This window comes from Myxine glutinosa, chromosome 1 (genome assembly GCF_964187855.1).
Source record: "Myxine glutinosa chromosome 1, kmMyxGlut1.1, whole genome shotgun sequence".
Classification (NCBI taxonomy): Eukaryota; Metazoa; Chordata; class Myxini; order Myxiniformes; family Myxinidae; genus Myxine; species Myxine glutinosa.
This window is the reverse complement of record NC_136261.1, coordinates 181,176,104-181,201,700: the sequence shown is the minus strand read 5'-3', so window position 1 is coordinate 181,201,700 and position 25,597 is coordinate 181,176,104. Positions and strand designations below refer to the sequence as shown.

The following is a 25,597-nucleotide window of genomic DNA, read 5'->3' as shown; positions in this document are numbered from 1 at the left end:
CCTCCTGATAACTCCTTCTTTGCCTATTCGGGTTCTTCCTGATGACTCCTTCTTTGCCTATTCAGGTTCCTCCTGATGACTCCTTTGCCTATCCAGGTTCCTCCTGATAACTCCTTCTTTGCCAATTCGGGTTCTTCCTGATGACTCCTTCTTTGCCTATCCAGGTTCCTCCTGATAACTCCTTCATTGCCTATTCAGGTTCCTCCTGATAACTCCTTCATTGCCTATTCAGGTTCCTCCTGATGACTCCTTTGCCTATCCAGGTTCCTCCTGATAACTCCTTCTTTGCCTATTCGGGTTCTTCCTGATGACTCCTTCTTTGCCTATCCAGGTTCCTCCTGATAACTCCTTCATTGCCTATTCAGGTTCCTCCTGATAACTCCTTCATTGCCTATTCAGGTTCCTCCTGATAACTCCTTCATTGCCTATTCAGGTTCCTCCTGATGACTCCTTTGCCTATCCAGGTTCCTCATGATGACTCCTTATTTGTCTATACAGTTTATTACTGGTGACTCCTTCTTTTCCACTCCTGGTTCCTCCTGATGACTCCTTTGCCTATCCAGGTTCCTCCTGGTAACTCCTTCTTTGCCTATTTGGGTTCTTCCTGATGACTCCTTCTTTGCCTATTCAGGTTCCTCCTGATGACTCCTTTGCCTATCCAGGTTCCTCATGATGACTCCTTATTTGCCTATTCGGGTTCTTCCTGATGACTCCTTTGCCTATCCAGGTTCCTCCTGATGACTCCTTCATTGCCTATTCAGGTTCCTCCTGATGACTCCTTTGCCTATCCAGGTTCCTCATGATGACTCCTTATTTGTCTATACAGTTTCTTACTGGTGACTCCTTCTTTTCCACTCCTGGTTCCTCCTGATGACTCCTTCTTTGCCTATCCAGATTCCTCATGATGACTCCTTTGCCTATCCAGGTTCCTCCTGATAACTCCTTCTTTGCCTATTCGGGTTCTTCCTGATGACTCCTTCTTTGCCTATTCAGGTTCCTCCTGATGACTCCTTTGCCTATCCAGGTTCCTCATGATGACTCCTTATTTGTCTATACAGTTTATTACTGGTGACTCCTTCTTTTCCACTCCTGGTTCCTCCTGATGACTCCTTCTTTGCCTATCCAGGTTCCTCATGATGACTCCTTTGCCTATCCAGGTTCCTCCTGATAACTCCTTCTTTGCCTATTCGGGTTCTTCCTGATGACTCCTTCTTTGCCTATCCAGGTTCCTCATGATGACTCCTTTGCCTATCCAGGTCCCTCCTGATAACTCCTTTTTTGCCTATTCGGGTTCTTCCTGATGACTCCTTCTTTGCCTATCCAGGTTCCTCATGATGACTCTTTATTTGCCTATTCAGTTACTTACTGATGACTCCTTCTTTTCCACTCCTGGTTCCTCCTGATAACTCCTTCTTTGCCTATTCGGGTTCTTCCTGATGACTCCTTCTTTGCCTATCCAGGTTCCTCATGATGACTCCTTTGCCTATCGAGGTTCCTCCTGATAACTCCTTCTTTGCCTATTCGGGTTCTTCCTGATGACTCCTTCTTTGCCTATTCAGGTTCCTCCTGATGACTCCTTTGCCTATTCAGGTTCCTCCTGATGACTCCTTATTTGTCTATACAGTTTCTTACTGGTGACTCCTTCTTTTCCACTCCTGGTTCCTCCTGATGACTCCTTCTTTGCCTATCCAGGTTCCTCATGATGACTCCTTTGCCTATCCAGGTTCCTCCTGATAACTCCTTCTTTGCCTATTCGGGTTCTTCCTGATGACTCCTTCTTTGCCTATCCAGGTTCCTCATGATGACTCCTTTGCCTATCCAGGTCCCTCCTGATAACTCCTTTTTTGCCTATTCGGGTTCTTCCTGATGACTCCTTCTTTGCCTATCCAGGTTCCTCATGATGACTCTTTATTTGCCTATTCAGTTACTTACTGATGACTCCTTCTTTTCCACTCCTGGTTCCTCCTGATAACTCTTTCTTTGCCTATTCGGGTTCTTCCTGATGACTCCTTCTTTGCCTATCCAGGTTCCACATGATGACTCATTTGCCTGTCCAGGTTGCTCCTGATAACTCCTTCTTTGTCTATCCAGGTTCCTCCTCATGAATCCTTCTTTGCCTATCCAGGTTCCTCCTGATGACTCCTTATTTGCCTATTTGGGTTTCTCCTGATTCCTTCTTTTCCAATCTAGGTTCCTCCTGATGACTCCTTGTTTGCCTATTCAGGTTCCTCCTGATGACTCCTTCTTTTCCAATAAAGGTTCCTCCTGATGGCTCCTTCCTTGTCTATCCAGGTTCCTCCTCATGACTCCTTCCTTGTCTATCCAGGTTCCTCCTGATGACCCCTTCTTTGTCTCTTTGGGTTCCTCCTGATGGCTACAATGCTGTCTTTGGTATTGTTGCGGAGATGAGGACTGTATTTTTTTGATTTTTTTGATTTTTTTTTTTTTTTTTTTTTTGTATACAAGATCGAGGCTCGTGAAAGAGCGAACATTAATCACACAGAAAGACAAACCGACACATAAAACATATAACATAGGGAGCGGTAGACAAGATGGGGAGAGAGGGGGAAGGACACAAACACAACATTTGAGAGCAGGGACCGAGAGACATGGAGACATCGAGAGATCTGAGAGAGGGCGAGGGCTTTGGGGGGGGGGGGGGCGTGGGAAGGGGGCAGTGGGAGAGGTATAAAACATATGGACACTGCCAGGACTTCCAGGAAAGAAGTTGGAATTTCAAACAAGGTGGATCTGGGGTGAATTAGCGGGGGTAGAAAAGATCAAGGTTTTGGATGGGGGAAGATAAGAGATGGTGGTGAACAGCTGTTTTAAAGACCTGGAGGGAGGAGTGGGATTGAAGGGGAGTGAGGGAGTTTGTTCCAGAGGCGGGAGAAAAGAGGAATGAAAGAGTGAAGGTGAGCGGAGAGCCGAGATTTCGGCAGTTTAACCATCAGAGGGTTGCTGGCAGATCTTGTGCGACCTGTAGGAATATTTGGGGGACAGAGCACAGAGAGAGCTGGGGGTGCAAGGCCGGAGAGGAGTCGGTAGAAGACAGAAAGACCACCTACCTGCCTGCGGTGAGTGAGTGAAAGGCCCTCAGAGATAGCTTCATCGCGGGAGATTCCAATAATTCTGAAAGCTTTGGTTTCAACAGCGTGAAGCCGAGCTAGGTGTGAGGCAGGAGCACCGGCCCATAGGGGAGAACAGTATTCCATTGAGCTGCGGATGAAAGCCTTGTATGTGGTGAGGAGCTCAGGTGTGCCGAGGAAGGACTTCGCACGACGGAGGATGCCCAGTCGGCGACTGGCTTTGGAGGCCAGCTTGGAAATGTGGTTTTCCCAAGAAAGATCATGGCAGATAGTGAGACCCAAAATCTTGAGCGACAGAACTTCTTGGAGAGGATTGTTGAGAAAGTAGATGGGAGGGTTGTCCAGTCGATCTTTTCGGAGAGACATAGTAAGAGTGTGAGATTTGTCAGGATTGAAAGACATGTTCCACTTGTTTGACCAGTCTGTGATTTTGTCCAGGTCTTCAGAGAGTGAGGAGGCAGCAGACTGCCGATCTGAGGGAAGAGGAATGGAGTGGCAGAGAGTGGAGTCATCAGCAAAGAGATAGAGAGGATTTTCGAGAGAGTCAGAGAGATCATTGATGAAGACCAGAAAAAGCACGGGGCCCAGAACACTGCCTTGGGGAACTCCAGCCTGAACAGGAAGAGGAGATGAGAGAAACCCATTCAGGGCCACACGTTGACGACGACTAGAGAGGAAGTCCGCCAGCCATGCGTGGAGATTTCCATGGATACCAAAGGAGGAGAGTTTGGTGAGCAGAGCGGGGTGCCAGACCGTGTCGAAGGCACGTGATATGTCGAGGGAGACAGCTCTAATTTCCTGTTTGGCATTGAGGACCTCCATCCATTGTTGAGACAGCAGAAGCAGCATGTCCAGAGTAGAGTGACCTGGTCTGAAACCAAATTGATGATCAGAGATCAAGCCATTGGAGAAGAGGAAAGATTTCATATCAGAAGCAATGATGGATTCCATGACTTTGCTGATAATTGGGAGAAGGCTGATTGGTCTGTAGTTGCTAGGATCTGTTTTTGCACCTTTTTTGTGCAAAGCGGTGATGTTGGCTGATTTCCAAGCAGATGGCAGTTGACCTTGAGCAAAAGAGAGGGTGAAGAGAACAGAGAGAGGGTGAGATAGAGCAGCAGAGCAGGATTTTAGGACCCGTGGGCTGATGCCGTCGGGTCCAGTTGCAGAATCAGAGTCGAGGGTTGACAGAAACTTTTCCACCTTGTCAGGAGGAAAGGACACGGAGTCCAGGAGCAGCAGGGTACGACTGGGTATGGTGGGTACAGAGAGGGATGGGTTTGGGACACAAGATTTAGAGGCAAACACAGAGTTGAGGCATTCAGCTTTTTCACGTGCGGAGTCAGCTGTGTAGCCGTTTGAGGTAAGGGAGGGGATGGAGGGGGAACAAACACCAGAAACGGATTTGACCAGACGCCACCAGGATTTGGAAGAGGGAGACAGATAAGAGAGTTCGGTCTTGTGTGCTGTATTATTATTATTATTGTTTATTCTGCGCCCCCCTACCTCCGGAGCTGTGTAAAGGTGAAAGGGCATCCCATAATTAGTCCACAAGCATACACATCAGCCAAATAATAGAATACCCCTGTTGATAGTTATCTCTTATTCTGTGTTTTAGAGTAAGGCTGTGTCTCCCATTAATTGAAGTACTCCATTGCACCAGTGAAAGAGAATAGATCCCCTTTCCTTCCCATCCCCAAAATCTCCATTTCCTTTTACATCCCCTTCCGTCATTGCCGGGCCTCGATTCTCAATTACCTCCCCTCCAAAACCACCATTGAACATGTGCTCGAATCGGAGAAGAAAGGCGTGCCCGCCCGTCGTCATCAAGGGCGGAGCCAGAGGGTCGCGCGACCAACCAGGGCCGAGGTGAGCACCCCGATGGGCGTGTCCAAAAGGCCGGCGGCTTAATCGCCGGAGGCGCTATAAAAGGCGCGCACGCGAGAGAGTCGTGAGTTGGTCGTCAGTGGAGGAGTCAGTCAGAGGAGTCAGGCGTCAGTTGGTTGCGTTGGTTGCGGTGAGGAGTCGGTGGTGGTGGTCAGTTGGTTGCGTTGGTTGCGGTGAGGAGTCGGTGGTAAAGAGTGAGTGGACCAAGAACGAGTTGAGGGTTTGGACCAGACGAGTCGGACAAGGCCTGGCAAAGCACGCGACGTCCACAGCAGCCACAACAGCAGCTTGGGGGCCTGAACGGCGGTTTGGAGCAGGGCCGTAAAGGAACGGCGGCTGCTAAACGCGCCGGTTGTGCTGCAGGACCCCCGTGGACCTTCCTCTCCCTCCAGCCATCCACCTCCTGCCATTCCATCCTTCTTGTGTACGTGAGTTTGTTCTGTTTGTTCTGTCCTGGGTTAATTAAGTCTGTATAAGCTAGTATTTTCACTGTGTCACCTGCGTCTTATGTGCTTGTAAATAAACGTGACTGCTTTCTTTTTGCTTATGTGTGTAAATAGTCAATAAATTCAGTAGTATTTCCAAACCTTTCTTTGCCTTCGTTTTCCTCTTTGCATTCGTCGTTTTAGTCTTTTCCCAGATTGGGCAGCTGCGGTGCGATCCGGCCAAAGTTCTGGGTGAATCGGGTGAGTCGGGGATCCTGTAACGGTCGCGGTTGGACCATCCGCTCGGCCCATCATAACATCTAAACCGCGTCTGTAACAGTATTTTATCGTAAATGAAGTGAGGAGGACTACTTCGATGAGGTTATGTTAGTAGTTGCCCACAATATGCAAGGTGCAGCCATGTAGCTCACAATACCCAGCCCCAACCTTTGACCAAGGTATAGCGAATGTCTCGTGCTGTAGTAGTGGTTCGTAATTTGGAGAACTGTGATGAGCCAAACAGATATCACACCTTGCAATGTATTGTTTCAGCTCTGCTGACATTTTGATACAAAATTGGCTGTCACACATTCTGTAAAAACAACTTTATATCACGATGTGCATCAAATGTATGACTGACATTAGTTCCCAGCATAGCGCACCTTGGACGTTTCGTTCATCTCGAAAGTCAAAATAGGGGTGGAGGCATTCAGATACCTCTGACTTGGTCCCAGGCCAGTCTTGCCGAATGATTACATGTAATTGCTTCTGAACTGGATCATCCATTGCAATATGATTAAGTTTTTGCCAGTGTGAGTTTCCAACCATAAGTTTCACCATGATGATCAATTTCTTACAGTTGTTGTTCTCCTCCTTTTCCCTTTATAATGGGTGAGGTCCGATGGTACCAAGCTTCTGCCCTGTCTTGCCCACGATACTCCTTCACTTCCCCATGTCCTAAGCCAACTGTCTCCACCCTCCAACCACCCCCACCTTAATGATATCCCTCTTCACACAATCCTCCCATCTCAACCACGAGCTACCTTTTCCTCCTACCTTTTTCTCTCAACCTATCCACTCTCTTTGCTAATCTCTTTTCCCCCATCCGCACCAAGTGTCCAGCCCATCTCAGCCGGCATTTCACCAATTTCCCCATCAAGCTCGTGTGAAAAAATCGTTAATTTGTGTCAGGTAGGTTTGTTTGATGTATCAGTTCAGACCATCTTCTCTCCTTTCTTATGGGAAACTTTCAGACTACATTTTTGGAGCCTTAGCAACATTCTTTGAAGTCGATTCGGTGCTTTGATTTATTGGCTTGAGCATTTAATGAATTCAGTGGGGGCAGTGGTCAGTTTTTCCATTGACCACGTCCCAGCAGAAGTTGTATCCTTCAAATTTATCACGAGCAAACACGATCGCAAGAAGTTCTTTCTCGATCTGTGCATATCGTGTCACAGTTGATACTCTTTATGCATCAGCGACTGATGTTCCACCTTGCATCATTGTAGCGCCAAGTCCAGATTGAGATGCAGCCCACATAGTAAGTAGTATGATCTCTTCGCTGAGATTCTAATAACACAGAAGTGGTGTGCAGGTGACCATAATGTTGAGTCATTGCAACTTTGCATTATCAAGAGTTATCTGCTCCAAGTCATACCAGAGTACTTAATCTTCACAGGAGGTAGACATTGCCAACATAGTTTCCTGGGCAAAAAATGCAATGGTTGGTTTTCCCTAGGCTGGCAGGATAGCAAAGAGGTATGTGCACTCACTTCTGAGCTGTCTCTCTTGGGTTTGTTTGAATCCCGACCCAGCTCTAAACAGTCACCCTTGTATAAACAAATGAGCGGTTTTCCCTTGCCTCATAATATATTGGAGAATTGAACCTACAATCACTGGAGCTCAGTTCATGTAGCTCACTCACATCCCTGATGATGATATTGTTGTTGTGGTTGTAATTGTGCTGATAATACAGAAGATAATGATTCTAGTATAACTAATTAACACGATAATCATATTACTTACGATGTAGTCAGGTTCACTATGTTTTTTCGTTCAAAATCATGGTAGATTAGCAAACCTATACATTTTTGGAAACGTTATTACATGGAAAATCTGAAAATCAATGTTTACATTTGCCAATTCCGACCAATTCGATTCGACCAATTCGACCAATTCGACCATTCGACCATTCGACCATTCGACCAATCGTTTCGATCGACCATTCGACCAATTCGATCGATTCGATTCGATTCATCGAATTCGATTCGATCGACCATTCGACCAATTCGATTTGCCAATCAATTTGACCGACCTTTGCTTGTGTGGAACGGACTGTGAAAACGATGCGGACTATATTGTCGGATACGACACACAGGACAGTGATGACGAACTCTAAATGGCATATTCTGTAATCGTGTATGTTTGATGCCATTGACTGCCTGTGTATATTTTGTCATTGACTGCCTGTGTATATTTTGTCATTGACTGCCTGTGTATATTTTGTCATTGACTGCCTGTGTATATTTTGTCATTGACTGCCTGTGTAGATGTGAAGTTATACTGACTGCATGTGTATATATGATTTTGCAGACTGCCTGTGTATGTTTGGTGATATGAATTATTGTGACACATTTTGATGTTATTAACTGCCTGTACAAAATGATAACATGTATTTGATTATGCAACTTATCGCGAATATAAAGACAGTATTTTGCAATTCAAAACCTTTGATTCGTGTCTTACCATTCCCCATAGCACTAATTTCATACTTTCATTGGATGCCTTGTCCCTGAAAATATAGGTTTAGTGTATTTCAAAAAGTTTTTAGGGTAATTAGAGGCAGAAATAATACAAAATATGTATTTTACAGTGGCCATTTTGAAAATCAAAAATGGCCGCCATACAGGTATCTCTCCAAATGTAAACATTGATTTTTAGTTTCCTTATGCTATAACGTTTCCAAAAATGTATAGGTTTGCTAATCTACCATGATTTTGAACGAAATATAATTTATTGACATAGTGAACCTGACTAATGGTAATTGTGATAATGAAAAGTCTTGCTGTTTATCATCACATGGTATTGCACGTGTACAGGAGAGTTCCTTGGAGATGGAGGCGTGTGTCGTGGCGCAGTGCGATGCACTCACAGAGGAACTCCAGCGTCGTAAAGCCCAGCTGCTGTCCAAGCTTGGCTTGGAATGTGATCATAAACTCAAGGTCATTCTGACAATATTGTGTCCAATAATAATAATAATAATAATAATAATAATAATAATAATAATATGACTTCTCTTACAAGGAATTTTGATACAGGAGACCTTGCAAACTCAGAGCGGATGCTCTAACCATTACACCAACATGGCTGATGATGTTTCTGTTTTCTCAAATGTTTCTCCATCCATTGACAATTAGGTATTTTGTTTGCGTGCCTCATTATGCTGTGACCATAAATATTTTACCAAAGCTCCAAGATGAGTTACATTTAGAACTAGAACAGCATTTGGTAGAGTGGAACAGTTTATGATTTGTATCCCACTGAAAAGTGGTAGGCCAGATCTGCTGACCTGAAGCAACATCTAATTACCATGTTCTTATCACCTACCCAACTCATCCACCAAGTTTTGTCATAACTGGTCCACAACTTTTTTAATATCTTGCTATTTATCATGTTTAGCTCTATCGCTCAATGGTGAAGAACCACTTTAAAAATTCTCGCATCTGGATACAGAACCAGAATTCATGAAAATCGAGTCAATTCTTCCTTGTCACATACCCAACCTGTCCACTAAGTTTCATTTAAATCCGTCCAGAACCTTTTGAGATATCCTGCTCACAGCCAAACAAATATACATAATAGACAAACAGATAGACATGGGTGAAAACATAACCTCTGTCCACCTTTGGTGGCAGAGTTAATAAAACTGAGGTGCAAATGAAGAGTCTAAAAGCATAAATGGGGCATTCATTTACATTGACAGTATTGCACGTGTACAGGAGAGTTCCTTGGAGATGGAGGCGTGTGTCGTGGCGCAGTGCGATGCACTCACAGAGGAACTCCAGCGTCGTAAAGCCCAGCTGCTGTCCAAGCTTGGCTTGGAATGTGATCATAAAGATTCGAAGATAATTAAAGGGCAGAATTGAGTGGGTGTAGCTGCAGAAGGTCAAACTTACATTTTAGAAATGTTCATGCTCAGCATACACAGAGTGGCCTGTTTAGCATCCTCAAATGAATGATGGAACGACAAGATCATGATTCTGTAATCTCACTCAAATTTCATACAATGTGTTGATCTGTGTGCTGTCTACTATTAGTTAATGAATCCCAAATATTTTTTTTCAATTAATGATCTATTTCATTAATTTTCAAAAAGTTACAGCTTCCGATGAAACACTGGTGGTTGAGGTATGAGCCAATTGATGAAGAAATTATTTTTTGATTATTATTTATTGATTTTAATTAAGCCAATTGACTTTTTTGACATTTTGTATTTTTTTAAGCAGGTACTAATTATTTTGCTCATTGTAGAGCAGAACAACAATATAATTAATGAAGGAATCAACAAACAAAATGGGGAAGAGGGAAACAGTGGGATAACAACAAATGCATGCACCGTAATTACAATTATTGGAAAATGGTGATGTCAGCCTTAGCAGGTGCAGTGAGAGTAGTGGAAATATAAGACGATAAAGAGGAGCGGTTTGTACCATACTTGAAATGCCGAAGGGAAGAGTTCAATACAACAGACTCAGGAAGAAAGTTCCATCGGTGAGAAAGGAAGGCTATGAAAGAATGGAGTTGAGTATTGAGTTTGGACTTGGGAAAGTTAACAAGCAAGTTGTTTCTGACATAGCACATGTAATTTGGAGCGATAGGGGCCGAGCGGAGAGTTGAGAGGCCAACAGGAGCAAGATCAGAATAGATGCAGGGAAAAAAGAAAAGTCCCGCAAGAGCGCCAACCTGCCCATGATGAAAAACAGATGAGCACCTGTGCCCCCAGAAAATGATGCTACCTGCAACTATGCATACGAAAGAAGAAAAATAATGCTGATGTTGAGCAAGATGTCGATCCTGAGACTTGGCTTCCTGATTCAAGATTCCAATGACATGGAAAGTCTTCGATTCCAGGGCCTCAAGATAGGAAGCAACAGTATTTATCTACAATGGAGAGCAATATTATAGCAAATTCCACATGGAATAGCAAATTCTACATAAAGTCTTTGTACACCCTAAGAAATGGAGGAAGGACTGTGGATCATTTATTTATTTATTTGTATACAAAGTTGAAGCTCGTGGAAGAGCTGGAACATCAAACAGAACAGAACAGAAAGGACATAGTGGAAACACATCAACAAAAGGGGAGAGTGATGCGCAAGGGAAGGAATGAAAATAAGGGGAGTGGGAAAAGGACATGGAGGTTCTGGACAAGCTGGATACAAACACAGCAAGAACGGGGTGAAAGAATACGAAGGGAAAACGGGATGAAACAGCAAAATAACAAAGTAAGGAAAGGTGTGTACAAATGAGAGGGGAGAGAACACAATAACCTGGAAAGGAAGGGGTGGACTTGGTGAGGGTTAATGAGGGTAGAGAAGACCACAAGTATGAATTTCACAAGTACAAATTCACACATATAGATATCTTTAGCTGACAAATTGGAAATCAGTGCGGTGTGTCAGATAGAATAAAATTCATGAGCAATGGCTTTGTGAGATATCTCTGCCCTCTTTTTTGAGACTAAGAGCATTCAACTATTGCTAACACAAAATATATAACATATATATATATATATATATATATATTGCTACGGTTTTGAGGTTGGTAAAGTGAGTCTAATAAAGGTTAAAGGTTTGCCCCCCATAGATAGTCACACGAGCAACATGTAGCCTCATTTGTAGTATAGTTATTTCTCAGTATGTGTGAGAGTAGGCCCTTTCCAGTGTTAATTCTGTGTTGTGTAAAGCCAGGAAAATAGGCCCGACTGCCACCGATCATCCTACGTCCGTAACCTCAATACAGTTTGTTAACGTTGGTTCATTTCGGGCGAGTTAACATGGGGGAGGCGGAGGAGGATCAGGGCGGAGTCGAGGCAGAGAGGCAGAAGCGATGACGGTAAGCATGAGCCGCCAATCAGAGCTCAGGGGTGGTGGCGTCAGAGGGCGTGGTGAGAAGAGTCTGGTGAGTTCCAGAAGGTTCGCGGGCGTGCCTATATAACCCACTGCGCAAACCCTCGAAAGGACTTGCGGCAAACAGGACTGAAGCGGAGGACTAGCGCTGGAGAGATACCAAGAAGGACTCGTGAACTTACAACCAGAACGCGCGGTGTTTGATGAGCTTGATGCGCCCTGCCGCACTTGCATGAGAACGGCTGAGTAACCGCCCTTTGCCGTGAAAGTCCGCCCCCCTTGCCGTTCCGCCCGATATATCGCCTTTGTTCGAGAGACGCGCTACGAGCCCCTGTCTTCGCCGATCACCATCTTCACGGGACGCACGTGGACCACGGAGAGCCGGACGGGGCCGAGCCTGGACGACCACATCGGCGCGTTGGTGAACATCGACATCTGCAATCCCCTGTGCGAGTGTGAGTGAGCCGGGCCTGTTGTCCAGGATAAGTAAGACTGTATAAGGATTTCTCTGTGTCTCTTCGTCCTGAACTGTAAATACGTGTGGGAATCATGAAACCCATCTGTTCTTCCTTTCTTCTTGATTCGATCGTTCCCGTGATTTCTCCATTTGACTAAGCGTGGCACGAATAAGATCGCTCCAATCGGGTTCCACTAGTTAAGACTGCGTGGATCACGTGTACGCAAACCGCTCGGCGTACTCCAACCTCACGTGGTTCGTGCGAGGCTTGCTACCTCGTTTCTGTGGCGGCGCGAGTACTTAGGTACGAGCGAGAATTTTGTTCCGAAACCCTATTTTGCGCTCGCCCGGAAAGGACGTAATAAGTCTCGGTTCCGCCAGGCCAGTAAAGACAAGGGGATTAATCCCCCCTTGATAAGGGGAAGAAGGCCGGCGAGAGAACAGCAACAATTGGTGTCGGGGAGTGGGATTTGGAACCCTAACTAAATTTTGTTGAACGATTCGGCCCAAAATCACGAGCGACCAAAATTTAGTTTTTAAGAACCAAATTTAAATTCGTGCCATGGCTAGCCAAAGCGGTCGAATGCCGGTGGGGGTAGAAAATGAGGTAGAGGAGGTAGAATCGATAACCCAGGACCCACGGGAAGAATTGGGAGAAGAGGAGGACATTGATGAGGGGCCGGCAGCAGGGGCAGAAAATGGCGGCGCCTCGCACGTGGCAGCGGAAGCCGAGCTCGCGGCGCCAATGAATATGGACCTATTTATGGCACAAATGATGGCCTTTATGGTCAGGTCGAGTGAAGACACGAAATAACTAAATAATCAAATGAAGGAAATGGGAAATAAATCCACCCAGGAGATGAAAGATGGGTTATTGAGGCTGGAAAACAACATGGGTGGCCAATTGAAAGAATTGGGGGACAAAACCACCCGGGAATTGAAAGAGGTAAAAAATGAATTGGGAAGCAAAATGGGTGGCCAATTGAAAGAAATGGGTGACGAATACATCCGGGGAATAAAAGAAATGGGGGAGAACATTGGGCGCATGTGTTTGTTTGGCGGATGTGTTAGTTTGGGGGATGTGTTAGTTTGGCAGATGTGTTAGTTTGGCGCTGGTGTGAGTTTGGCGCATGTGTTTGTTTCGCGGATGTGTTCGTTTGGCAGATGTGTTAGTTTGGCGCATGTGTTTGTTTGGCGGATGTGTTGCTTTGGCGCATGTGTTTGTTTGGCGGATGTGTTTGTTTGGCGGATCTGTTTGTTTGGCGGATGTGTTTGTTTGGCAGATGTGCTAGTTTGGCGGATCTGTTTGTTTGGCGGATGTGTTTGTTTGGCAGATGTGCTAGTTTGGCGGATGTGTTTGTTTGGCGGATGTGTTTGTTTGGCGGATGTGTTTGTTTGGCGGATGTGTTAGTTTGGCGCATGTGTTTGTTTGGCGCATGTGTTTGTTTGGCGCATGTGTTTGTTTGGCGCATGTGTTTGTTTGGCGCATGTGTTTGTTTGGCGCATGTGTTTGTTTGGCGGATGTGTTAGTTTGGCGCATGTGTTTGTTTGGCGGATGTGTTACTTTGGCGCATGTGTTTGTTTGGAGGATGTGTTTGTTTGGCGGATGTGTTTGTTTGGCGGATGTGTTTGTTTGGTGCATGTGTTAGTTTGGCGCATGTGTTTGTTTGGCGGATGTGTTCGTTTGGTGGATGTGTTTGTTTGGCAGATGTGTTAGTTTGGTGCATGAGTGAGTTTGGCGCATGTGTTTGTTTGGCGCATGTGTGAGTTTGGCGCATGTGTTTGTGAGGCGCATGTGTTTGTTTGGCAGATTTGTTTGTTTGGCGAATGTGTTTGTTTGGCGGATGTGTTAGTTTGGCACTTGTGTTTGTTTGGCGGATGTGTTACTTTGGCGCATGTGTTTGTTTGGCGGATGTGTTTGTTTGGCGGATGTGTTTGTTTGGCGGATGTGTTTGTTTGGCGGATGTGTTAGTTTGGCGCATGTGTTTGTTTGGCGGATGTGTTAGTTTGCGGGATGTGTTAGTTTGCGGGATGTGTTAGTTTGGCGGATGTGTTAGTTTGGCGGATGTGTTAGTTTGGCGGATGTGTTACTTTGGCGCATGTGTTTGTTTGGCGGATGTGTTTGTTTGGCGGACGTGTTTGTTTGGCGGACGTGTTTGTTTGGCGGACGTGTTTGTTTGGCGCATGTGTTAGTTTGGCGCATGTGTTTGTTTGGCGAATGTGTTCGTTTGGCGGATGTGTTTGTTTGGCGGATGTGTTAGTTTGGCGCATGTGTTTGTTTGGCGGATGTGTTAGTTTGCGGGATGTGTTAGTTTGGCGGATGTGTTAGTTTGGCGGATGTGTTAGTTTGGCGGATGTGTTACTTTGGCGCATGTGTTTGTTTGGCGGATGTGTTTGTTTGGCGGATGTGTTTGTTTGGCGGACGTGTTTGTTTGGCGGACGTGTTTGTTTGGCGCATGTGTTAGTTTGGCGCATGTGTTTGTTTGGCGAATGTGTTCGTTTGGCGGATGTGTTTGTTTGGCGGATGTGTTACTTTGGCGCATGTGTTTGTTTGGCGGATGTGTTAGTTTGGCGGATGTGTTAGTTTGGCGGATGTGTTAGTTTGGCGGATGTGTTACTTTGGCGCATGTGTTTGTTTGGCGGATGTGTTTGTTTGGCGGATGTGTTTGTTTGGCGGATGTGTTTGTTTGGTGGACGTGTTAGTTTGGCGCATGTGTTTGTTTGGCGGATGTGTTAGTTTGGCACATGTGTTTGTTTGGAGGATGTGTTAGTTTGGCGCTTGTGTTTGTTTGGCGGATGTGTTAGTTTGGCCCAAGTGTTTGTTTGGCGGATGTGTTTGTTTGGCGGATGTGTTTGTTTGGCGGATGTGTGAGTTTGGTGCATGTGTTTGTTTGGCACATGTGTTTGTTTGGCGGATGTGTTAGTTTGCCGCATGTGTTTGTTTGGCGGATGTGTTAATTTGGCGCACGTGTTTGTTTGGCGGATGTGTTTGTTTGGCGCATGTGTTAGTTTGGCGGATGTGTTAGTTTGGCGGATGTGTTTGTTTGGCCATGTGTTTGTTTGGCGCATGTGTTTGTTTGGCGGATGTGTTTGTTTGGCGGATGTGTTTGTTTGGCGGATGTGTTTGTTTGGCGGATGTGCTAGTTTGGCGGATGTGTTTGTTTGGCGGATGTGCTAGTTTGGCACATGTGTTTGTTTGGCGGATGTGTGAGTTTGGTGCATATGTTGGTTTGGCGCATGTGTTTGTTTGGCGGATGTGTTACTTTGGCGCATGTGTTTGTTTGGCGGATGTGTTAGTTTGGCGCATGTGTTTGTTTGGCGGATGTCTTAGTTTGGCGGATGTGTTAGTTTGGCGGATGTGTTAGTATGGCGCATGTGTTTGTTTGGCGGATGTGTTTGTTTGGCGAATGTGTTTGTTTGGCGCATGTGTTTGTTTGGCGGATGTGTTAGTTTGCGGGATGTGTTAGTTTGGCGGATGTGTTAGTTTGACGGATGTGTTAGTTTGGCGGATGTGTTACTTTGGCGGATGTGTTTGTTTGGTGGATGTGTTTGTTTGGTGGACGTGTTAGTTTGGCGCATGTGTTTGTTTGGCGGATGTGTTCGTTTGGCACATGTGTTTGTTTGGCGCATGTGTTTGTTTGGCGCATGTGTTTGTTTGGCGGATGTTTTAGTTTGGCGGATGTGTTAGTTTGGCGGATGTGTTAGTTTGGCGCATGTGTTTGTTTGGCGGATGTGTTAGTTTGGGGGATGTGTTAGTTTGGTGCATGAGTGAGTTTGGCGCATGTGTTTGTTTGGCGCATGTGTGAGTTTGGCGCATGTGTTTGTGAGGCGCATGTGTTTGTTTGGCGGATTTGTTTGTTTGGCGAATGTGTTTGTTTGGCGGATGTGTTAGTTTGGCGCTTGTGTTTGTTTGGCGGATGTATTACTTTGGCGCATGTGTTTGTTTGGCGGATGTGTTTGTTTGGCGGATGTGTTTGTTTGGCGGATGTGTTTGTTTGGCGGATGTGTTAGTTTGGCGCATGTGTTTGTTTGGCGGATGTGTTTGTTTGGCGGATGTGTTAGTTTGCGGGATGTGTTAGTTTGGCGGATGTGTTTGTTTGGCGGATGTGTTAGTTTGGCGGATGTGTTACTTTGGCGCATGTGTATGTTTGGCGGATGTGTTTGTTTGGCGGATGTGTTTGTTTGGCGGATGTGTTTGTTTGGCGGATGTGTTTGTTTGGCGGATGTGTTAGTTTGGCGCATGTGTTTGTTTGGCGGATGTGTTAGTTTGCGGGATGTGTTAGTTTGCGGGATGTGTTAGTTTGGCGGATGTGTTAGTTTGGCGGATGTGTTAGTTTGGCGGATGTGTTTGTTTGGCGGATGTGTTAGTTTGCGGGATGTGTTAGTTTGCGGGATGTGTTAGTTTGGCGGATGTGTTAGTTTGGCGGATGTGTTAGTTTGGCGGATGTGTTACTTTGGCGCATGTGTTTGTTTGGCGGACGTGTTTGTTTGGCGGACGTGTTAGTTTGGCGCATGTGTTTGTTTGGCGGATGTGTTAGTTTGCGGGATGTGTTAGTTTGCGGGATGTGTTAGTTTGGCGGATGTGTTAGTTTGGCGGATGTGTTAGTTTGGCGGATGTGTTACTTTGGCGCATGTGTTTGTTTGGCGGACGTGTTAGTTTGGCGCATGTGTTTGTTTGGCGAATGTGTTCGTTTGGCGGATGTGTTTGTTTGGCGGATGTGTTAGTTTGGCGCATGTGTTTGTTTGGCGGATGTGTTAGTTTGCGGGATGTGTTAGTTTGGCGGATGTGTTAGTTTGGCGGATGTGTTAGTTTGGCGGATGTGTTACTTTGGCGCATGTGTATGTTTGGCGGATGTGTTTGTTTGGCGGATGTGTTTGTTTGGCGGATGTGTTTGTTTGGTGGACGTGTTAGTTTGGCGCATGTGTTTGTTTGGCGGATGTGTTAGTTTGGCACATGTGTTTGTTTGGCGGATGTGTTAGTTTGGCGCTTGTGTTTGTTTGGCGGATGTGTTAGTTTGGCGCATGTGTTTGTTTGGCGGATGTGTTTGTTTGGCGGATGTGTTTGTTTGGCGGATGTGTGAGTTTGGTGCATGTGTTTGTTTGGCACATGTGTTTGTTTGGCGGATGTGTTAGTTTGCCGCATGTGTTTGTTTGGCGGATGTGTTAATTTGGCGGATGTGTTAATTTGGCGCACGTGTTTGTTTGGCGGACGTGTTTGTTTGGCGCATGTGTTAGTTTGGCGGATGTGTTAGTTTGGCGGATGTGTTTGTTTGGCCATGTGTTTGTTTGGCGCATGTGTTTGTTTGGCGGATGTATTTGTTTGGCGGATGTGTTTGTTTGGCGGATGTGCTAGTTTGGTGGATGTGCTAGTTTGGCACATGTGTTTGTTTGGCGGATGTGTGAGTTTGGTGCATATGTTGGTTTGGCGCATGTGTTTGTTTGGCGGATGTGTTACTTTGGCGCATGTGTTTGTTTGGCGGATGTGTTAGTTTGGCGCATGTGTTTGTTTGGCGGATGTCTTAGTTTGGCGGATGTGTTAGTTTGGCGGATGTGTTAGTATGGCGCATGTGTTTGTTTGGCGGATGTGTTTGTTTGGCGAATGTGTTTGTTTGGCGCATGTGTTTGTTTGGCGGATGTGTTAGTTTGGCGCATGTGTTTGTTTGGCGCATGTGTTTGTTTGGCGCATGTGTTTGTTTGGCGGATGTGTTAGTTTGGCGCATGTGTTAGTTTGGTGGATGTGTTGGTTTGGCGCAGGTGTGAGTTTGGCGCATGTGTTTGTTTCGCGGATGTGTTCGTTTGGCAGATGTGTTAGTTTGGCGCATGTGTTTGTTTGGCGGATGTGTTGCTTTGGCGCATGTGTTTGTTTGGCGGATGTGTTTGTTTGGCGGATGTGTTTGTTTGGCAGATGTGCTAGTTTGGCGGAAGTGTTTGTTTGGTGGATGTGTTGCTTTGGCGCATGTGTTTGTTTGGCGGATGTGTTTGTTTGGCGGATGTGTTTGTTTGGCAGATGTGCTAGTTTGGCGGATGTGTTTGTTTGGCGGATGTGTTGCTTTGGCGCATGTGTTTGTTTGGCGGATGTGTTTGTTTGGTGCATGTGTTTGTTTGGCGCATGTGTTTGTTTGGTGGATGTGTTTGTTTGGCGGATGTGTTTTGTTTGGCGGATGTGCTAGTTTGGCGGATGTGTTTGTTTGGCGCATGTGTTTGGTTGGCGCATGTGTTTGTTTGGTGGATGTGTTTGTTTGGCGGATGTATTTTGTTTGGCGGATGTGCTAGTTTGGCGGATGTGTTTGTTTGGCGCATGTGTTTGTTTGGCGCATGTGTTTGTTTGGCGGATGTGTTAGTTTGGTGCATGTGTTACTTTGGTGGATGTGTTACTTTGGTGGATGTGTTACTTTGGTGGATGTGTTGGTTTGGCGCAGGTGTGAGTTTGGCGCATGTGTTTGTTTCGCGGATGTGTTCGTTTGGCAGATGTGTTAGTTTGGCGCATGTGTTTGTTTGGCGCATGTGTTTTTTGGTGGATGTGTTTGTTTTGCGCATGTGTTTGTTTTGCGGAGGTGTTCGTTACTCCCGCCAGGGAGTAATGCATTTGATCGTGTCCGTACGGTATGTGTGTGTGTGTGTGTGTGTGTGTGTGTGTGTGTGTGTGTGTGTGTGTGTGTGTGTGTGTGTGTGTGTGTGTGTGTGTGTGCGTGTGTGCGTGCGTGCATGCGTATGTGTGTTTGTGAGTTTGTTAACAAGATATCTGGAAAAGTTCTGAATGGATTTGGATGAAAGTTGGTGGGATGATTGCCCTTGGGATAAGGAAGAATTCATTAGTTTTTGGTGAAGCTCAGGATATTATTCCGGATCCAGGAAATTTTTTGGGAATTTTTTTTCTGTTTTCTTTTAAAAAAACCATTTTCTCTGCAATAATTGGACCAATTGAGAGCAAATTTTCACCATTGGAGGGACTCCGTCTGTGTAATATTTTAATGTTAATTATGACGTCACATGTCACGTGGTTCGGCCGCCATATTGTTTTGAGTGAAAAACACGAAAATCCAATTTTCTCCAAAACGCCTGAACAGATCGAGGCCAAACTTTGCAGGCGGAATCGCATACATATGACGAACAAAAAAGTCAGCGAGCATGACGTCATGCATCACATGGTTTCAGCGTTATGACGCTTTTAAGCACAAACCTTTAAAACCTAGCTCCTCCCTCATTTGTGACCCATTCGAGGGGAAACTTTACAAATCTGTTCAGCATATCAATCTACTAAAATGACCTTTTGGAATTTGCGATAGGTCACCTGGTTTGGCAGATAACATTGATTAAACGCAAATAATAAAAACATTTATATCTCTTGAACCACTTGATTGATCGACGTGAAACTTCATACTGTAGTAGAAGTCATGAAGAGTAACAAGTGCGCAAAATTTGAAGATGATTGGATGTACGGTCTGGAAGCTATAAGTTATTATTGCGTGAAGAAAAGTCTTCGACTGTGGACGATTAATTAATTTATCACATGTGCAGACTTGCAGGCATCGTTTGACACAATCTCACGGGGTAATTTGATCCTCAAATAAAATTATAAATCCAGATTTTTCAATGGCTGAGGTGTATTAACAAACAAATAAAACATATTTGGCAAATTCCGCCTTTTTTTTTAAAGATCGCATATTCACCCAGGGTTGTGAGAGGCTGAAGAAGAAGAAATCTCACATGGGCTTCCCAGACCAAATAAATAATTCTGGCTCTGCGATTTTCAGGTTTATTACTCCCGCCAGGGAGTAATGCATTCAATCGTGTCCGTCCGTGTGTGTGTGTGTGTGTGTGTGTGTGTGTGTGTGTGTGTGTGTGTGTGTGTGTGTGTGTGTTTGTGTGTTTGTGAACAAGATATCTGGAAAAGTTCTGAACAGATTTGGATGAAAGTTGGTGGTATGATTGCCCTTGGGATAAGGAAGAATTGACTAGTTTTTGGTGAAGCCCAGGATATTATTCCGGATCCAGGAATTTTTTGGGGAATTTTGTTTTCTGTTTTCCTGCATTGAAGCGTTTATTCTTATTCTTAAAAAATGATGTTTTTCTCCTCTAATTCCGAGATATATCAAAATAAATTCTCTGACAGGGCCTACTTTCTTTTTCATTTATTAACTCAACTAGACTTCTGTCCAGTTGAGTTCATCACATACTGAACCCTCCGGCGTCCGTCGTCTGTCGTCGTCGTCTGTCATCTGTCGTCTGTCATCTGTCGTCCGTTAACTTTTCGACGTTAACACTCCAGCGTCCACAAATATCAACCGATTCTGATCAAACTTAGAATGTTTAACCCTTACCACACAAGGTAGGTTGCTATTGCATTCCAACCCGATCAATCACAAAATGGCCGCCATAGGCCGCCATATTGTTTTCAGCTCCGAAACGACGTTAAGACTTTAACGTCCACAAATATTTATGGATTTTGATGAAACTTGGTGTGTGAGACTTACCACACAAGGTAGGTTGCTATCTTAAGTCAAATCTAGTACAGACAACTGACCGACTTTAAAGTTGTCCAGTCAGTTCAGTTGAGTTCTGCTTCCCTGGAAGCTCTAGTTGTTTTGGGGAGAGGGGATGTTAAACAAAACGTATTATTCCAACTTGACCCACGGCGGGAGTATGCGCTCTACTGAGTGGCGTTCTAGTTACCTCTGCCACCGAAGGTGGATGGAGGTTATGTTTTCACCCTGTCCGTTTGTCTGTTTGTATGTTTGTCTGTGAACAAGATAGCTCAAAACGTGGTGGACGAATTTGGACGAACTTTGGTGGAGAGGTAGCGTATGTGACAAGGACGAAATGATTTGATTTTGGTGAAGATCTGGATTCGGATCCGGCTATTAGAAATTTTTAAGTGATTCTTCACCATTGGGAGATAGGGCCAAAAACGATATATAGCAGGATATCTCAAAACGTTATGGACGGATTTGGACGAAATTTGGTGGACAGATTGGGTGTGTGACAAGACTGAATCAATTCGATTTTGGTGAAGATTTGAATATGGATTCGGATACGATAATTATTTTAATTCTTCGCCATTGAGAGATTGGGCGAAAAGCGATATATAACATGATATTTCATTGGTGGATGAGTTATGACTAAACTAGGTGGATGAGTTGGCTCGGTGACAAGAACAAGCCGATTATATTTTGTTTCAGTCCGAATCCATATCCGGCCTATCAGTGGGATACCAAACATAAACTGTTCAGTCTGGCAGAGTTATGCGCTCTACTGAGTAACGTTCGTTTACATTTGAAAATGTAAGTTTCTTATTACAGAATTTTGTATTACAGATGGAATGTAAGACAATGGGAATCCATTCCAGTGAAAAGTAAAAAGATTATACTTGTGTTTTATTTGCAGGGAATGACTGATTTTCAGAGCTCCCAAAATGGCCAATATTTTAAAGTAATTTCAGAGGGATGGATCAAAGATATGTGTCTCACTTGAGACTTCTTTTTAGTATTCCTTTACATATTTTACATAAAACGACAGAATCATTCAGGTTAACGATTTTTAATTCTATCTGAAATTTTTGATTAATTTGACATTGCAAAAAATGTAATTGATCATATTGAAGGAGCTGCGCTCCAACGCGAGTCGAAAGAATTGACGCGACCAAAGACGGAATTCGTCCGAGTTGCTTTATTGAAACAAAACAGCTCAGTAGTGTAGCAGCATAGCAAACCTGTTGTGCATTTTGTGATACAAGCACCAAATTTGGCACAAATGTACATTAATATGTTGCGAACATTTTCAGATATTGGGCCACTTGAAATTCTCTCTTTATGTCCGCCATATTGGATTTCAAAATGGCCGCCACTTGAAATCTACATTTGCTATTATCTCTGGACGTAATGCAGCTATTGACTTGATTCTGGTATCTAAATGTATGTTTTTGGGGGCAAGGAATCCAATGGTACCAATTTCAACTTAATATTATCTATCACAGTCTGTTATATAATTTTATTTGGAAATTATCTAGGCAAATATTGGATTCAACACAATACTTTGAAAAGAATGTCTTAGTTCTGTAAATGTCTTAGGTATAATACTGACATGCTACATGGTCTAGTATTTGAGGCTAGGTGTACTGGTATCTGAGGCTAGGTATATACCGGTACTGAAGATACGTGTATATAAACAGTGTCATGTTAACAAGTTCAGCATTGCCACAAGTACATGTATGTTGTTGACTCATCGTCATGTGCAGTCCCCTTCACACACACAGAGGGCTGTGCACTGAAGGGCAGCCTTTTTGCACTTGCAGCGCCTCACACACCCTTTCTTGCACTTGCAAGAAACCAGCTCAATGCAGCTGTGAGCTGCCTCAGTTAGCCTGGTCCAGTAAGGTGTGTACTGTCCTTCTCCAGTCCTTGACCAACCCCAGTTGGTTGGTGGAGGGAGCTCTGGTGCTGGCAGCAGTATCTGACCCCACACATGTCCACCTTGATACACTGCCCTCTTGACATGTTCCTCCAGAGCTGCCTTCGTTGGAGGGATGAGCTGCACATTGTTCTTCCTTGCGAAGAGTTTCCTCCTGGCCTTGTCAATGTCTGTGCATTTGCTGGTTCGATCATACAACAGGATCACGAACCTCTCGATGATGCGCATTGCATCGTCTGGTATGTCATGAGGTGCAGAGGACAGCAGCAGCAGCGCCTCAGTGAGTTCTGGCAGTACCGTCCAGACTGCCCACGCAGTGTTCTTGCCATGTCTATGAAAACTAGACACAGTGTCGCATCCAGTTAGAGCGTGGAACATTGACAGTGCACGAGCCTTCTCTCGTCCCAATCCAGCTGCTATTTCGTGTGCTGCTAGGTATCGGAAACTCTGGCCTGTTCCGAATGCCAGCCACAGTTTGTCTTCTGGTTGCAACTCCTGTGCCAGGGACACTGCCAGCACCACAACATCGGTGTCTACAGTCCGGATGAGTATTGCATGGTGTCCATGCTGGACTGCGTGAGATGCATGCAGCAACATCCGACTGTCAGCCTCTTCATGGTTACATGGGGCGAGTGAGGTCAGATCTGGCAGTAGTGGCTTGCTGAGCACTGCCTCTCCATCAGTAATGACGAGTTGCTTGTCCTCCTGGTCAAACCATTCCATGAGAGCTGCTGAGAGGAACCTGAACAGCTCGGTCTTGTTGCTGTCCACTCGTAGGAAGTTCTGCCAGTTTCCTGGTATGGCTGCGGCAGCCACCACACGTCTCCGCACACCTTGTCCCCGCTTTGCACGTGTACTACCTTTCAGTGAATCAGCAAGGTAAGTATCCCAGACCAGATCCAGGCGTGACACTGTTTGCAGCTTCGTGGACATATATGGGATGAAGATCTGTTGTGCATACTCTTCAAAGGTCTTTGATGCAGCCGGCTTCAGCATCTGGACGATGGCTGCTCCATCAAGCACAATACAGGTCGTGACAGGAGTCTCTGTCTTTGCGTCGGAGACTTCTTCCAAGCATGTGAGGAGATCACTCTTGGTACCAGTGCAGAGGCTTCCACCATCAGACAATGCAGGAGGACATGCCTGATTCTCGTGACAAAAGAACTCCTCAAGGTTTCCATCCCTCGTCTGGCAGCCAATGTACAGGCGTGCGAAGAGTTCACGGTCATTCTTGATGTAGGCGAGCTGTTGCTGACCTTTGCTCTGGCTTCTTGGAGTGGAAGTGCTGAACACCTTCAGCTTGTTACGAGGAATGGGTGCGTCCACTGCCTTTGTTCTGTCCAACAGACACTCTCTGGTGAAAGCCTCGAACTGCTCTTGGCCAATCCTCTTGGCATTCATCACGGTCTCCACAGCAGCAGGATCTGCGATCTCCTTTGTGTCCAGTTTGACTACATCCTGACTCTCCTCCTCGAATGGGTTGCCCATCTCCTCTATGACACCGACGAGAGAGTGAACATCTTTCACAAATGAGCCCTGTACACTTGGCGTCTGATCATGATGACGTGTGTCTGCTGTTTGCCGTCTCCAGTGTTGGTTCCCATCCTGGAATTCTTCGATCACCCTGGCAACTTCTGGTCCCGCAACCATCCAGCGACGTAGGGCACTAGGGTTGTCAGTGAGCCCAACTGCTCCACCGTCTCCTTTGATGCAGGCATTATTCTGCTCATGTGCCTGGTCAATCTGGATTGAAGAGAACACCCTCTGTGTTTTCTGAACGGTGAAGTGGCTTTCCCTGAATTTCCTGGCTACATCTGGGTGTTTGATGGTGAGTTCGGCCATGTCCTTCAGGTGCACTGGTATCCGCCTAGCATAGTGGGTGTGATCCAGTGCATGGAACCAGGGGACCAGCTCTGTCAGAGCATCGAGGTACATCATTAACGATCCCTGCCTGAGAGAACGCACATACACTAGAACCAACAGTTCTAGTTCCAGCACGGTTGCCCAGTAGTGAAACTGGGGGATGTCTTCTCCTCTCTGGCAACACCAGTCTTCAAACTCCGGAAGGTCCTCTGCATCCCTGGTTTCTCCCAGACAGTAGTGGTTGTAGGCACGGTGTTGCAGGATGTACAGTGCTGCTGCAGTCACTTGATGTGCTCTTCTTGTGCGCAAGACATGGGATGCTCGCAGGAATGAGTCTGCTGTCCCTGCTGTCGCAATCTCGGCTTGCACAAGTGCTTGCACCCAACCACTCCCTTTCAGCCAGTCCCCCAGTGTCCTCAGTGCCGCCATCTCTATGTGGAGGCCACCAAACATCACCACTATCTGGTCTTCACCATAGCTCTCTGGCCACTTCCACTGTATCTGCTTGGCCAAAGCAAACAGTGGCTGATCAACGGTGACCACTGGTGTCTGTCCAGGATTCAGGTGTTCCACAGCATTCTTCACGACGTCCATTGAGTGCCGGATCATGGCCACTGTGTGGGCACTCTCCAGGAAGAGTGGAAGCAGCGACGTGGGGCAGATGACTCGAGCATCTGGTGGCTGTCGGCTGGCATGAAATGCAGCCCAAGATGTGTTGTCATTGTCCACTGTACCAGTGTTGTCTTCCAGGACTCGCTTTGCATTGCCTAGCCATTGGTATTCTTCATCAGTCTGCTGTTTGAAGTCTCCTCTGGTCAATGACGCCACTTTAGCATCTGGGACAGGCGACTTCTTGATGCTGCTAGTGACAGGGGGTACATCAGTGTAGTAGTGCGGCAAGGGGGCGACTGTCTTGGACCGTGCATCCCCAGATCCTCCAACAATGACGATACTCCGATCCACTCCTTCACCAGTGTAAGAAGGATGTTGTATGAGGGAGATAGCGGTACCATGGAAGGAGTCCTTTGATGTTGTTGCACTGGGGTTGTGATCTATGTTGTCTACAGCGGCAGTTGTAAACACTTTGCCACGCATCTTCGGAGGGCAGACCACTCGTTCTCTGTGAAACTGTTGGCAGACACTGTTGCCCATCTGTGCTGAGAGCTGGAGCACTCTATCATAGGAGATGCTCAGGCCAAGGTGTGACAGTCTGTCGACCAATTCCTTCTTGCGTGTATGAGCATGCAGCATCATCCCTATGTATATTGGAAGTGGGGTCTCCTGTGCAACACTGTGCCTGACACTGGTGGATGATGTGGTGCCACGTGTTCGCTTGTGTTT

At 45.7% G+C, this 25,597-nt stretch overlaps 1 protein-coding gene across 2 annotated transcripts in view; it reads left to right on the top strand.

The window, feature by feature from the left end:
* Positions 1-25,597, top strand: part of TRIM9 (tripartite motif containing 9) — a 137,192-nt gene that overhangs the window by 59,521 nt on the left and 52,074 nt on the right. For both annotated transcript variants that reach the window (XM_078780866.1, XM_078780869.1), the window contains exon 4: positions 8,500-8,622. In XM_078780866.1, the coding sequence (XP_078636992.1) occupies positions 8,500-8,622 (123 nt within the window). The remainder of the gene's footprint in view (positions 1-8,499; positions 8,623-25,597) is intronic.